This window comes from Acipenser ruthenus, chromosome 7 (genome assembly GCF_902713425.1).
Source record: "Acipenser ruthenus chromosome 7, fAciRut3.2 maternal haplotype, whole genome shotgun sequence".
Lineage (NCBI taxonomy): Eukaryota > Metazoa > Chordata > Actinopteri > Acipenseriformes > Acipenseridae > Acipenser > Acipenser ruthenus.
The window spans coordinates 24,934,452-24,950,799 of record NC_081195.1 but is presented as its reverse complement, the minus strand read 5'-3'; the positions used below and the strand labels follow the sequence as shown (position 1 = coordinate 24,950,799).

The following is a 16,348-nucleotide window of genomic DNA, read 5'->3' as shown; positions in this document are numbered from 1 at the left end:
ATTTGAAAATGACTTATAATTGATATCAATTACCACAAATGATTGGTTTTAATTTACTTTTCACAATTTTTTTTTACCTGTTCTAGTGCAGTGTTCTGCCGGAAAAACTAAAGGAAACTTGATCCAAAGTAGCTGATCATTAGATGGCGCTGTCTCTTACTTAGGCCGATCTAGCCTACATAACACATATCTGTGGCAGGCAACCAGAACTGAAGAGCAGCTCCTGAATATAGCCTTTGAGTAATTGCAATAAGAATCACAGAAAACTGATTGGAAACCTCACTAAAGGTACAGAGTAACAAAAACTACAATTGAATTTGAAGTTACTTACTCATTAAGTTAATGTAAAAAATAATCTGTTACTTTTTTCTTAGTTTGTTAAACTGATCGAAGAGAAAAAATGTATAGAAACCCATTTAATAGCACTTCGAACAAAATTAATAATGATCTCACTAAGAACCTTGCAAAATAAGGATTTCTGGCTGCCAGTAATTAACCAAGCCAGAAAAAAAAGCGCAGATACAGTGTATAAAACACATACTGTATGCGCTAAACATTGCATTAACAACAATAGTGTTCATTTATATATATATATATATATATATATATATATATATATATATATATATATATATATATATATATATATATATATATATATATATATATTCAGTACTGTAACTTCAAAAACACTTATAAATTATAAGAAAAACAAATAGGAAACTAAGAGCTTTATTTGATCAGCCTATACAGGATATAGCCACAGCTGGATTTTTAAAAGCATTTTACAGCACATTGGTTGAATCAACCACTTATATTTTGGGTAATCCTGGGCTGATCAAGGGACAGGTGGTTGATGCAATACAGTGTGAATCCCCAGTGCTGTAAGATACTCTTACCAGGGTATAGGCTGATGAAATCAACCTCTATGTCAAGTAGCCTAATGTTTAGTGCCATCATCAGTGTTCAATATACCCTTAATTGATTTCAATTTGAAAAATACATTTACATGTAAACATTTTTCAACCTGACAGTGAAAATAACCAGCTTCCAAAGAACTGATCTTAAACTGGGTTTTACTATATTTTACAAATATGGGAACTTGGGAATGCATTAATGGATATCCTTGGTGAGAGACTGTTGTTGACTGTAGCCCTCACAACAGAATATGGCCACCCCACACTTCTTGTTCCATTTCTTCTGTCAGGTTCACACTAATTCTCGCCACCTGCCCGTGTCCCATCTTGGGGTCAACCTAGGCCCCTACCAAATTCACCTCTTTATCAATCACCCAAATCCATGCAACCCCATTGAATGGACCAATGCATGGAGGTGGGCGGGGCTTCTTGGCGGTGCTGGGAAGGGCCTCTCTCCAACCCGTCCAATAGCAGCACAGCAATTCCTGGCACTCCTGATCGGCTGTTTTGACCCTGGTTTTGTTAGGGCATGCCACTTTGTGTTACAGGCACTTGGACCCCCTTCTGTCCAGCAGCTGTCAAGACAAAACCAGTTACTGAACACCTGCAACGCCAAGCAAAGCATTCTAAATAGTTAGATAGAAGGCATCCAATTAGAAGAGATGATTTTGTGAAGACAATTCATGTGTTTATTCAGTTTCACCAATAAATTGAGATATATTTAGGCAGAAAGGCAAAATAAAGATTTTCTTTGAAGACCTGAGTAGTAAAAAGACTTCAGTCTCAGTTAAACAATGAGTATAAACAATTATTTTAAAAAAGAAAAAAATAACTGAACTAGTTATTTGTTGGATTGAAACAAATGTTTTTTTTGTTTGTTTGTTTGTTTGTTTGTTTTTTGTTTTTTTTACAAAATTTTGCCAAGCAAGTCTTTAAAAAAAAAAAAAGTACTGCCAACATTGCTTTAAAATGGCAAAATCTTTGATTTTTAAATACACAAAATATTCAAACTCCAGTCTATGCTGGAAAAGGAGGGCCTAATTTTCCACTCTGTTTGTCAATGGTGATCACCCTAGCCAGTAAAAAAAAGTCTCTCAAATGTACCAGAGTAAAAGTTGAGAAAAGTCATTCTCCAGTTGATTTATCTATGATGTGTGAATAAAAATAAATAAATCTAAACAATCGTGAATATTTTGCTGCGGTACGGACAACAAGGGATACAGCAAAGGTAAAGCAAGGTGTTTCATGCAAACACTGCACGGGGTTCTGGAACACTTCAATATCCCTCAGTTGTTCAGAGCAGAGTTTCTTAACATTAAGGCAATTTAACCTGAGGCATCAGCACATACCGAGTCTGTACTTCTCTTTGGCTTCTGCACGCTCCTTTGCATCAAAGTACCAGACTGTAATGGCATACCTGAAACACACATTGGCACAATGAGCTTCTCCACACTTTCTTATATTTGACCCTCTCAGTTTAGCAATCATGTCACCTACAGCACAGGAAGTACCAAGAAGCAGCAGTTTTTAGTATATATCTTCAAATTTTAGGCATTACCTGGCTTTAAGCTCGCTCAGAGAACCCTAGTGCAAACAGAGTCAAAAAGTCACATTGTCATACGGTTAAAATGAAATGAAGACATCTGTTAAGTGCAGGCACTTCAGACTCTCCAGACAAGCTCAAATCAATCTGAAAAGCCAGGTAAAGGCAGACATGATAATATTATTGATCAATCACCCTAAAACTTAATATTGGAGCAACAGAACCCAGTACCACTCGGTATGATTGCAAACACCACAAAATATCAAGGGAAATAGAAATCAACAGGACACTTGAAGTTACTTGCCTATCTGTAGCGTTTACCTGTAATATCTGCATATCGCAAAAGCAAACGAAGAACTAAAATATCCTCTGCGATAACACTTCTAATGCTAAAACCAGGACTGAGCACCAGACAACAAATGGTTATGCTATCGCTCATATCTTTAACACACAAGACCCCGTCTGGACTAGACCATTAACCATTCTGCTCAGGAAAGGCGGGTTTCCTTTCAGTCCAGCTGCTATCGAAAAGCAAGAAAACACACACCTTCCCCAACCCAATCACAGCCGCTGGTCAAGGGCACGCCAAACCCCGCTGTATTGGGCGGACAGCAGCTCTGACAGATCAAACTCCCTCGGGACTCCGAAAACATGTTTAGGGAAAATATCCCATCACTAGTAAGGGAGGAAACTGGCCAAGCTGTTAAAAGTTCAAAGCTAGACTTCAGTTTGAACTGCGAGGGAGTTAAGCACTGAGGCTAGAAGTGAGGTATTGGGGGTGGGGGGGGGGGGGGGGGTGGAAGCAGTGAGGCCTAGGAGGTAAAACTGAGGGACTGGAAGGGAGGGAAGTAGTGTGTGATAGTTACCGTGCGGCGTATGCTGGTTTGACTTCATGAGGGTTCCTCCGGTCTGACCAGAAGATCAAGAGCCTGTCGAAAATTGGCTCGATATTCGCCACTACGGTGCGACTCTCTGGGAAAATCTGGAGGAGCCCGCCGTGAACCTGCAAGGACATAGAAATGCTTTTCAGAAAATAATCAGATTAAAACAAGAGGGAGGGACGTAGCGAGACAATTCTCCAGATTCTTATTGTGTGTTTCAGGCATTCTAATACTTTTGCTAAATCTCACATTTTTTTTTATTTGCCAGGTTTTCGTTAAGTATATAGAAAACTACAAAGCGGTGTGTAATTCAATACGTTAACGTTATTCAGGAGGTTTCATTTGACTTTATGAAGCAAAATGAGTTCCCTCAACCTTTTTTTTGGGGGGTGGGGCTTTTTTAAAATGAGGTTCAGCCGTTTTTGCTCATCCGTTTCTTTTGGTGTACCTTGACGTCCCAGTTCTTGTTGAGATAGTAAATGCAGGTGATGCAGCGACCATCTCCGTTGGGATTATCCACGTGACGAACGTACCCTGTCCCGTTACCCGGGTAACACGCCACCATCGCCTGCAGACAGAGAAAGGAAACGTATCACAAACAGCTTGGAACAAAGATATCCTTTGAAAAAGTACTTGTCAGTTCTGACCACTAGACGACAATGTCTCACCCCCAATTTGTGCCATTGCCCAAATTATTAGGCTACATGGCTTTTTTCTTTCTCCCAATCCATCAATTCTATACACAAGGCCAAGCTGCCTTTTTCTTTGCCATTCCCTTAGTTTAACCGCTAGGCCACACTGTCTTCTTTCCTCCCAGGACCTCAGCTCATCTCTAGGTCACAAAACGTGTTTCACTGCTTTTTCCAAACATGGCCAGCTTTGGAAGTTCTAGTCCTGCATCAAAAGGGGATTGTGGGATAGCACTGTGCTGTCTTTTAAAGAAACCCGTAGCAGTACTACGTTCTGAAAAAAATTAAAAACTGCCCGAGCAATGAATGCTGCAATTGAAAGAACGTTTGTCGCTATTTTTATTTTCACTGCACCCAAAGATAGCGATTATGATTTAATTCCATGCCGTAATGCACGTGGTAAGTTTATTTTTGCTTTCAGTTTGTGTGTTTCTTTTTTTGCCAAACTCTTCTCGACAGACACTGCAAAAGTGCAAACAACTTGAAATGTGTAACTCTGTTCCCGTTGGCTTCTTATCCAGCACACACCTCCCTGCTACATGATGACTTAGTTCCTTTATGGCCAGGTCTAACCACATTGGGTACGATACAGCAAACCAAGCCAGAAAAAGCGGCAGCGGGTTTCAGGATATTGGTAACATTGTTTTCCTGGCCCTCAACACTAATCACTAGGTCCTCACTCACAGTCCATCAGCTCTAACCACTGGGCCACACTACCTCCCTCCTAGTCTCTCAGCGCTAACCACTAAGCCAAACATTCACAGTTGTCCCTCCCGTGCTCGCGGGCCTCTCTTTAATGCGGAGTAATGTAACTCCAGGACAGGGTGCTTATGTAATTTGATAAGGATGTTCCTGCTGGACGTGCAAGACCTCACGTCCCTGTCTGTAGAACCAGCCCCCTTTTCCTGGTAAAAGCACAGAGAGACTGCAGGCTGGGGTGGGGGAGGTAAAGAATAGCTCCACTCTGTCCACATTTATTTTTCACTTCGAGCTGCATCCTTAGTTCTATATAAGGACTTTTAGAGAGTGAGGGAGCAGTTCAGTCTCCATGCCTCAAGCCTGCTCTGGACTGGATACACCACGCTTTCTCTTCGGGGGTGAGGTAACTGTTCAGTCTCCATGCCTCCAAGCCTGCCCTGGACTGCAGGGAGCACACTTTCTCTTAGGGGGTGAGGGAGCAGTTCAGTCTCCATGCCTAAAGCCTGCCCTGGACTGCAGTGATATATATATATATATATATATATATATATATATATATATATATATATATATATATATAGTACACCCTCGCTATTACGCCCTTCATTATAACGAACTTGGCCCCTGGACCCCAAATAAGAAAAACAAAAAAATATAATATAAACACACACAGTCAACACCCTGTCTGTACGCACGGGATACCACCTCCGCAGTGAAGTCAACTCTTTTGTCTTAATAAAAAGCGTGCAACACGAAAATCATTGTATGTTGCAACAAAGCTGGAAAGTATATTGATTGGTTGTCAAAAAAGCACTCTGTTCTTTGGCTTGTTCAGCAACCATGCGGCAAAATATTTGACTGATTAGGAAAAATGACTCATGATTTAATAAAAATAGAAAGACTTGTGGATCAGTCGGGTTAATAACTACACTTGGAGAACGTTTCACCCTAATTAAAAAAATAATAATTTAAAGAGAATTCAGCAATATAAGATTCAGCTTCCGTCTCTCTTTAAGTATGAGTCAGCAGCTTTTCAACATTTTATCTTATATTCCACTCAATCTCTTTGTAGTTTGTTCAGACAAGTTGACTACCAGTATTTCTGTCTATATTTTACAGTATGCTATATGTGTTTTAATATATTCCTAATAGTTTGGGTTCAAAGATTACATATAAGAAAGTGAAGTTATTATGTTTGATGAAAGGTTGCATTAACACTTTAAGCGCTAGACATTTTTTCATTGTAATCTCGGCCACAGTGCTTTCCTCCCTCCTGGTCCCTTAGCTCTAACCATCAGGCCACATTGCTTCCTTCCCAGCCCATTAGCTAAGCCTCATTAGATTGCCCTCAGGTGTGCGTGAGTTACCATTACCCACAGGGAACTGCGATAGCTACTAAGATACTCTTCATTTGACCTCAAAGCCTGAAATTAGAGAGACTGGACAGATAATCCCAATCTGGGGTCTTGCAAACGAGCTGCCTGTTCCAAAACAAGCATGTTAATCTTAAACTAGGGCTGTGTGTACAGCTATGGACAAACGTTTTGCATCACCCTACAGAATTAACTCATTTTGCTTCATAAAGTCAAATGCAACCTGCTGAATAATGTTAACATACTGAATTACATACTGCTTTGCAGTTTTCCCATATACTTAACGAGAAAAATGCAACACTTTGAAATCTAACATGAAATACTGTACGACTATTATGGCTTCCGCAATATCATTTTGTAGTTTCTTTGATTACATGATGTTTAATAAAAGATCTCAATTATGTTCATATTATATATATATATATATATATAGAGAGAGAGAGAGAGAGAGAGAGAGAGAGATTTTTTTGATAACCCAGCAAGGAATCTAGACCTCAGTCCTTTTCATATCAAAGCACCACTGTCTTGGGTGTCCAAGTGGTTTAGTTAAGTCTGAGACGACACATAAAGGCTACAGACTGACTCCGTTAGTACATAACCCTAAAAACTGAACTGTGGCTTGTTTTATAAGCAACAAGATAAAATATCAAAAATGTGCTACTACAGTATGCCATGCAGTACTTGCCCCCCCACTCCCCACCACAGTAAAGGGATTTGAAACCTAAGCCCTCATTGCTGCCCGGGTATCATCACAGCTCTGCTTTTCTCACACTGCTCATGTCACTGGACACAGACACAAACACTGTCGGCTCCAATAAGGGTTCTTCCGTTGTTTTGTGGAGAGGTTAAGTGGCAGGATCATAAAAACAAAAGAACATTTGTATGAGAAAGAGAAGTGTGTTCGGCCCATCAAGACCCGTCTCTTCCAAGCACATCGTTTTCCCCTAAGGGAATCAAATTTATAAGACAGAATCTAGAGTTTTATATACTTCACCTGCATATACAACTCTCTGTGTAGTGTGCCCTACCTTTTGTTCTAAGCTTAATTGTAGGTTGAAGAGACTGCAATATTTTAACCTCGTGCCATTAGGTCTTGGGACCAGCCTAGTTGCCCATCTCAGTACCCTCTAAATACAGTCACCTTTTTGTAGTGAGATGACCAAAGCTGTATTCATAGTGGGATCTAAAGAGAAGAATGATATAGTGTAAACTATGGGTGAAGTCCTGGTCTTTGTTCCAACCCTGTTCTAAATTGTTTAATTTAACCAATTAAACTTACATCCAGACCCTGAAGCAGGTAATTATCTCATTGTACCTGGAGTGGAAAGACCCTCCAGGAACATGCTTGGTCACCACTGATTTGATATTTAAATGAGTTTGACCAGTCCAAGTCAGTCCTTGTTGCTTTCATTTGATGACAGCTAAATGGATTGAGGATTGACAGGAGTAAGGTTGATCAGTTTGACAGGCAGCTAGAAAGTGTAATTTATTTAAAAAAAAAAAAAAAAAAAAAGGTTTTTTATATGTTCTCTTTAGACTAGATAAGTCAGTCTGGTTTTATGTAAGTTTCCACACCCTCCTATCTTTTTGGTATGAAATGCTTTAAATCACGCTGAGATTATACCTGTAGTTTTCAGTTACGCTAAGAACTATTGTGTAAAATACTTCAATTTGAAATGATAAAGCAAAATATGAATGTTACAAAAAATAAGAGAATATTTTGACAACTTTTGAAAACAAATTCTGTAAGCTAGTTCTTTCTTTTTATGCTATATTACAAAAAAAAATGAAAGGAATGATTTTTCTTTTTTTTTTTACTTTTTCACAGAGGCTATTCTCCATAACCACGTGTGTGTATCGCTTTAAGAATGGACAGGTGTAACGGGCTCCCGAGTGGTGCATCCGGTAAAGGTATGCCACTGCCGACCGTGGACGGGAGTTCCCAGAGGGCGGCGCTTAATTGGCCAAGCGCTGCTCGGGCAGGGTAGGGGTTAGGTCGGCTGGGGAGTCCTTGGCTCAGTGCACACCAGCAACCCTTGTGGCTGGCCGGCCTGTATGCAATTCAGTACTGCGTGGTCCTCCGACGCTGTAAGTTCTGGATATAGCTGCACGGCGGGCTTGGAGTGAAAAAAAGTGGACAGCTGACGGCACTCGTTTCGGAGGACGTGGAAAAATGAATAAAAATAATTGTTAAAAAAAAAACAAATGGACAGGTGTCACACGAATGACGATATTGTTTTGAGTTGTGCCTGGTAAACGCTGCACACCCTTAAAAGTTTCCCATAGCAAAGTGCAAGTAAGGGAAAGCATTGGTAAGCCCTTGAAAACAAGCTGTAAAATGATGCTAATGTTATTTGTGTAGGTCACATGGAGAAAAATAATGCCAAGGGTCGTCTAAATGGTCAAATCGGACTGTGTGTAGTTACTGTACACAACGGCTCTTGCATGCACACAACATCTGGAAACCTTTTCTCCATCACAAAAGGGTTATGTATCATTAAATACCAAAACAGGAAACACTACCTCAGAATTTGGTCCACTTGTGCGGGAAATAGTTCTCAAAGTTCCTTTCATTCTGGGTATTCCTGTAAATGTACAGAGTACAGCACACTGGCCAAGTGTACTCGGTTCTTGACTAAATAACCACAGAATCAATTTGAGCCACAAGGATATGAGAATCAACGTTATTCCCCAAACATTGAAAACAACTGAGATTTTCACTGTTCCCTTTGCTCAATTGCCTCAAACCGCAAATGCTTCAGATTTGCTCTAGGAAACAGCTGAGATTTGCAAGCTGGACAGAATAGCAAGTTCATAACCAAGAACTATGAAATATAGTTGTACATTTTAATAATACGAAGAGAAACTTTACTGTACACCTTTCTCTACGTCTTCAATGTTGAAATGAGCTGTAGTTCATTCTTGTAACCCTGGGTAATGAGTAATGGGTAATGTGGTCTCCACTCCCTCTTATGATCTGTATTATACTGTGTTAAGGTGTTTAGGCACAGTCACAAAGGCAGGAAAGAGTAAAACATTGGGTTCCTAGGGGCCATGTGGCCCCCAAGCTATATTTTTAGGACCTTTCCCATGTTTACAATCTTTGATTGCTTATGCATTCTGTTCCAATACTGAATGTTAAGCACTTCTCCGTCAGAATCAGTTTTTCCTTGGGGTAATAACGAAGGTTTAAAATGAACATACTTTGTCAGCATTACAATCTTATGTTGATCACTTTACACAGTTTCTTTTCACTGTCTCTGGTGAAGTCCATTTAAGCCACCAGCACACTGTAGATTCACAGGAATCTGAGCCACCTCTGAAATTGTAACCTCCCTTTGCTGCACGTAGGGGATTCAGTTGCACCAGGTGGAATCTCGCTGTACCAGGGGTGAATATCTCAAAATAAAATCTGCAAAGCAAACCTACCTACCTACCTGATTTATGGTGCCTTTTAATTTTCCTATTCATTCTGTTTCTTCCATAGCCAATTTGAGACAGGACAGCGTTAGTTTTAAGAACAAGATTGACTGTACTATATTAGTGTGCAATATAATACACCTTCTATTTATACAATGGCACTAGTTCTTACCTTGGTCCTGCCGTTGATCATGCAGTCTCCAAGCCTGCCATTCATAGCGCTGTACATGATTACCTCATCAATGCGCCCCATCAGTGAGCGGATACTCTCACAGCCCAGCTCGCCCCCCTCCACCCACACAATCTGGTCACCCCTGATATTTCGGGAGGGGATAGTCCGCTGGCTCACTAACTGTCCATTCCGGAATTGGCCACTCTGGTTTAAGACTTCAACCTCCCGGAGTACTTGGCTGCCCAGCTCGTCTCCTAGAAAACCGTCCTTGACGCATATACCGTAACACTTCATGCAGGGGACGATGTAGTCCAGGGCAGTGCGTTCTGGGGAGGTCCGGACCACGGCATCGGATGCTGACAAGCGCCGGGCTGCAGTGTTCGATGCCTGCCCCTCTTTAATTGTATTGCTTTTATTGATATGGTTTTGGCTGTTTGGTACTATGTCTTTACTCTCCAAGCTTGGCTCGCCATCTCCGCTTTCCACGCGTCTTCTTTTGCTGTCAGGGCAAGCAGGGTCCCCTGACCTATTTGCTGTTAGGCAATAATCTGAGGCCCTGCTAGCCACTGTCCGATGACGTTTTAACAGCCGATCATTTTCGTCTCTTTTTAATAAACCAACTCTATGGGCGGGCTCGTTGTTTTCTATGAGCTGAATTCTTTTAACTGGTTCAACCGAGGCTGGTTGACTGGGGGAGCCCATCGCCCCCGCATTCCCCTGTCTGCACCCACTCGGAGTTTCACTATATGTTGATGCCGTCCCGTTTAATAATAGTGGTACCCCCGCTTCCACCCGCGGCTTTAAAACCGGGATCCCAGAAACAGGCTTTTGGGAGCCGATACTAGAAAACAGCTCTGTGGAACATGAGGGGAGTTGTCTGGTTCTGACAGGAGAGCTGCCGTAGCCTTCTACCCCCATGGCAGTGTCAGCATCAAGGGGTTGGCTCAGCTGCGTCTCCCCAGAGTTGAGCCCTCTCGGCTGGTGTGTCTCCCTTTGGAATGACAGATCGGGCTCCGCAGGTGTGCAGTTTTTTAGAAGATCCCTCTGTTCCAAATTTTCCATTTCAGCATGTTCATCTCGACTCGTCGTAGTAGTATCGCACGTAGCTCATATCCCCTGCCCATTTTGCAAGAGTCTTTGCAGTTTGAAATGCTGTGGGATGTGCAATTGTCTCACGCTGCAGGCGTCAATCATGAAGATGAGGCGGACAGAAGGACAGCTTGGTAGGAAAGCTTTCATTCTATATCCAAACTTGCCACATAATTTCCTTTTCTCATTTTTAGAGGGTCATCTGAAAAAAATACATAAACGAGAAAAAGGGGTTTATAAGATGTGCATTATATCACTGTTTTATTTTTGCATTATTATTAATATGAGAATGCCAGGAATTTAATACAAAATTGTGTTAATTCAAAGTTCTGAATAGCATTACCTTGCAGTATTTTTAGATGCAACAACACAACTGTTGAAATGTTACCTACTAATGTTATAGGCCTACTGTGGTTTTTTGTTTAAGTTTTACCAAGGAAATGTGCTGTTAAGTATTTTTTTTTTTTTTTTAATGGCACTACAGTTGCTGCTATTACTGGCTGCACAAAAGACATGATTAATATACCATTTCCCTTTCTCTAAAGGTTAATAAAACAGCCCTACTTCTCTTTCTCCAGACTTTGATAAATTACAGTATTTTTTAATTTAGGTTTATTAGTGCACTGTTAATAAAAAGTAGCGTAATGTTTTGTTTTTTTTTGTTTGTTTTTTTCAATCCTCACTTAACTCCTTTTAAGTGTCAATATAATTCTATACAAAACTACTGTAATTACAGTGAACAAAAGCAGGAAATACAAATAGATTTGATTATGATATTCAAAAAAAGTTAAATGACACACAATGTCTTAAGAAGAAAAATGTAACTACTGTACCTTAGTTTAGTCATCGGAGTGTCTTCTTGAAACAATCTTTTTTCAAAACAATACTTTTCAATATATTAAACAACTTGAATTTATGGATTGCATTTAGAGAGAAAATAAAAAAAAAGGTTTTAATTATACAAAAATAAAAATACAGTGTAAATAGTGTATTCGTACTTGTTTTGTTAAAGCTGCAGGTGTATTCACGTATTTACAAGCCAGCGTCCTTCTCCGCAAATGACAATGTTTACATTTTATTGCCGATAAACCTAAAGCCAACGTAAGTGCACGTCATTCTTCCGAAACAAATCCGATTTCGTATTTTTTTTGTATTTATTTTTTAATGCTGATCTTGTATCGTTACACCCGGGTATCTTATTTTATTGAATCATACTTCTATACAAAATACAAAAAAAAAAAAAAAATTCCAGTCAGGTATTCGCTTTCAGCGTAACGGAAACCGTATTTAAAAAAAAAAAAAATACATTCAGTTTGCCTGAGTTTCGTTTTAATTAGGTCATACGCAACATATCCCTTATTTTATAGAAATCGGGTATACATGTATATACCCGGGATCTTTTGTCTGTATGTTGCCCTCTTAGGTTTTGTCCATTGTAATCATATTAAAATTAAACTCTCAACCCCTGCGTATGCCTTTTCTGTATACCTCGCCACAGCCCTGACTGCTGTGTTTGTACCCTTCTCGCGCTCCAGCGCTCTCCATGAGAGCCTCTGTCAATTACACGTGCACACACACCTCACCACGTGATCACAGGAAAACAAAGTCAATGGTGTGTTCAGTTTCACCCGGACCCGATAGAGGGCGAGATTCTACTTTCCTTACAACAATTGAAGTTTTTTTTTTTTTTTTTCTTGTTACCTGAAAACGTATATTTTTTCCTGTGAAATATAACAGACATTTAAATATATATATATATATATATATATATATATATATATATATATATATATATATATATATATATATATATATTGTATTTGCTGCTGCAGCTTTGGGAGGGGGGAGGGGCCACGGGCACATGACTTACTCTCAGGAAATATGTTGTATTTCACTTCCTATGTCATTTCAGCTAAACAATGCCTTCTTAGTGAAAGCATGCTAGTGGCTGAAAACAAGTGGGAAGACGCTGGTTGGTTATTTAGAGAAAAGAAGCGCAGCAAGGTGTGTGCGAACAGAGATTTATTTATGACGTTTCCTATGACATTTACTTTAGAACTGCAAACTAATATATAGAACAAACACAATAGGTAAGATTATTATTATTTTTTTAAGATAGTAGAAAAACTGAACATTCTGCCCTTGGCAACATAGCACGAATGACAACGTGTTCTTATCACCTGCAATACCTGTTGAGTGACATGCGCCAGCCTACTGCAAACTGTGCCCTTCCCTTGGATGAGTGCGGGTAGCTAGCCCAGATCAGATTGGAGCACCCAAATTAAAGTGATTGTAGCAAACAAAAAATGTTCCACTGCTTGTACATCCATTCGCTACATAGGTCTAGCTATGACCACAAGTTTTGCATCACCTAGAATGACACTGACTGCAGTCCGATACAGTGGCAACATGCTTTAAGATGAAGAGCTTCCTCTTATATTACTGATCTGAAGATTGTTGTAGTGTTCTATAGTAGATTAAAAAGTAAGTCTCAGATTGATGCCTCAATTCTGCTCCCCTTGGGTAGATATGATTCTTTCTCGTTCAGTTGGTGTAAATGTATTGTAGTGAAATAGGTCAACGCAGGCAGACGCCTCACACAGAGCGGGCTCGAACCCGGGACCTCTCGCACGAAAGCATAGCGCTGATACCGCTGTACAAAAGAGCCGGCTCCTTTGCAAGGAGCGTATATCGGGCTTATGTCCCAGAATGTGATTATGTCACCTACCAGCCCTGCTGCTGCCTAACCCCGTGCACTCTATACTCTCCCCTGCCAGCCTCAGGTCCACCCCGGACTTGCTCACCAGGCTACAGTCCAACAAGTGTGTGCCGGGGTACCTGCATCCCACTACTGACACCAATGTAGCGAAATAGGTCAAGGCATGCAGGCGCATCACACAGAGCGAAGCAATCCACACACAGGCGGAGGGCGGGCGCGAACCCAGGACCTCTCGCACTAAAGCATAGCGCCGATACCGCTGTACAAAAGAGCCAGCTTCTTTGCAAGGAGTGTATATCGGGCTTATGTCTCTGTGTGATTACGTCACCTACCAGCCCTGCTGCTGCCTTCCCCCGTGCATGCTACAGTATGTACAAGCCCCAATGACTGGAGTCAATTTAAGATTGAGACGCAATAAAATACAATAAAATAAGCTATCTGAACATAATTTATATATTTTATTTATCATGTAATCAAAGAAACTACAAAATATTGCAAAAGTCTACTGGAAGCCTATAACAGTAGTACAGTGTTTCATGTTAGATTTCAAAATGTCAGAGTTTACAATTTGTCAGTTTTTCATTAAGTATATGGAAAACTACAAAGCGGTGGTATGTAATTCAATTTGTCAGCGTAGCATTATTTAGCAGGTTTCATTCTACTTTATGAAACAAAATTAGTTAATTCTATAGGGTGATGCAAAACTTTTGGGCAGAGCTGTACTGGGCAAAGACAAAAAATTCTTTCCCACATGACCCTGACAAAGCAATGTTCCCCAGACCGGGTGACCAGTTAATTTACACAAATCCTGCTGTTAGGTGCTTGGGGTATCTGTGACGGGGCGGAAGCCTGTAGGTGGTGTTTTGTTTGGCTGTGAGATTTATTATTTTGAATTTAAATTTGGCAGGGATAGGGTTAATTTCATATCTGCCGGAATCTATGTGCAGAATGTGGCTAGGTTTTTTTGTTTTATAAGTGTGCGTCAGCACTTAAAACTACAGCTCTCTGTGAGTCTCTCTCCTGCCAGTAACCAGCCTTGCCAGTGACTCTATCTTTTCACAGCACCATTATACAACAAAAGAGGGTGACTATTAGGATAATGAAATAGGCAATTACATTAATGCATTTTTTAATTATAACGTCATCTTTAAAACTAAATAAATAAATGCAGGATTTCTGCCGCCAAGTGGTTTTCCGGTAGAAGTTTGTGATATGTTTTCTTCCCCCTAAATAAATAAAATCAACCATACCGCTCCTGCTTACCTTTTTACAGGCAGGTTTACGTTGCATTTGTAGTCAGACAGTGTACAATTGAGCACAGAAACTGAGCAGTTTCTCAAACGTTCGGGAAATTACACTTAACATAATGAAAGGAGCAGCACTTCAAGCCATACAAACAAACAACCTCTCTTACTAAAGGAATCAAAATTTTGGATGGGGTCCTGACTCAGGATGCCTAATGTCATGGGGGGGCTTTTGTCCAAAAAAGTTTGGGAGCCCTAAAGGAAATAGCTGCTTCCCCTAATGACTAATGCTTTTTTTCTGTCTTTACCTGTCTTTTAGCTTGTCCTAACTGCCTAGGTCTGAACAGACTTCCTCATTCTATTTAAACCCTGTGACCCTTCAACTCTGCAGGCCCAACTTTCTCTTCTTAGGATTCTCTCGACAAGTTAACAGCCAGGTATACATAGTAATATAAAATATGCATTTGGAAAATGTTTTAAAATTAAGAAGCAAGACGCAAACAAATGCAGGCCCATCACAAAATTCTTCAATTAAGGTTAGAGTTTTCTCAGAGCTAGAAAGCTGGCACAGAGCCGCATTCCTTCGTGTTGCGAAGCTGTGCCCATCTGGCATGGAGAATGCTGACAGGGTCTGTGGTATTTTTCCTCAGCTAAAAAACTCAGAATCAAAAGCTGAGGGAACACGAAGCCACTCTTTCAGGAACGGTGGCTTGAAACTTGGTTCCAGGAGACAGGGAGACCTAGTTTGAGGCAACTTTGCTGTATCAAACCCCAAGTCTCCCCTGATGTGCCATGCAGTGGCTTGAAACCTAGTCTCCTGAAATCAAGTTCTAAGCCGCAAAGTGGGTTTGCGTTCCCTCATCTTAACGTGGATTTACACACACACTAAAGATATATACTTTAGACCAATATTGAGAAATCTATCATTGAATAACTTTTTGGATCTTATTTTGGATAATAATAATAATAATAATAATAATAATAATAAATAATTTTTAAATGTTCACCCTCATGTCAAACTTTTGTACCTACATATTGCAAAACAACCCAGATACGGTGTCAAGTTTGTCGTGAAGAGCCATCTCTCTCTCTCAGTGTTGTAATGGGCTCGTCGCTGTCAGCAACCACACAGTGAGGGGAAGCAATCAAAAATAGCAATCAGTATGCTTGAGTATACAGCCAAAAGTGTAGAGTACAAATCCAAGGAGGTTATGATGAGGTTGTATAATACACTGGTGAGACCGTGCTTAGAGTACTGTGTCCAATTCTGGTCACCACCACACCAAAGGGACATTGTCGCCCTATGGAGAGATCAACTAAGAGCAACCAGACTAATTCCAGGTCTTAAAGGACTGAGCATCGAAGATAGGCTGAAAGAACTGAGTCTGTGTAGCATGGAGCAAAGGAAGCAGTGGGGACGTGACTGAGTCTTCAAAGCAGTCCATAAACCAGGACCAGAAGACACATTTGGTCATTTAGTGCAGATAGACTCAGGACAGAGGAAAGGAGACACTTCTTCACATAGAGTGGTGAGGGGATGGAATGGGCTGCCTAGTCATGTTGTTGAAGGAGACACTTCTTCACACAGAGAGTGGTGAGGGG

At 40.5% G+C, this 16,348-nt stretch overlaps 1 protein-coding gene across 1 annotated transcript; it reads right to left on the bottom strand.

The window, feature by feature from the left end:
* Positions 1–716: 716 nt before the first annotated feature.
* Positions 717–12,405, bottom strand: LOC117415942 (prolyl hydroxylase EGLN2-like). The gene is made up of 6 exons (XM_059026691.1): positions 11,617–12,405; positions 9,695–10,985; positions 3,790–3,909; positions 3,327–3,463; positions 2,267–2,334; positions 717–1,492 (listed from the first exon to the last, which is right to left on the bottom strand). The coding sequence occupies exons 2-6, from the start codon at positions 10,754–10,756 to the stop codon at positions 1,440–1,442; spliced, it is 1,440 nt and encodes a 479-aa protein (XP_058882674.1). The 5' UTR covers positions 10,757–10,985; positions 11,617–12,405; the 3' UTR covers positions 717–1,439.
* Positions 12,406–16,348: the final 3,943 nt, after the last annotated feature.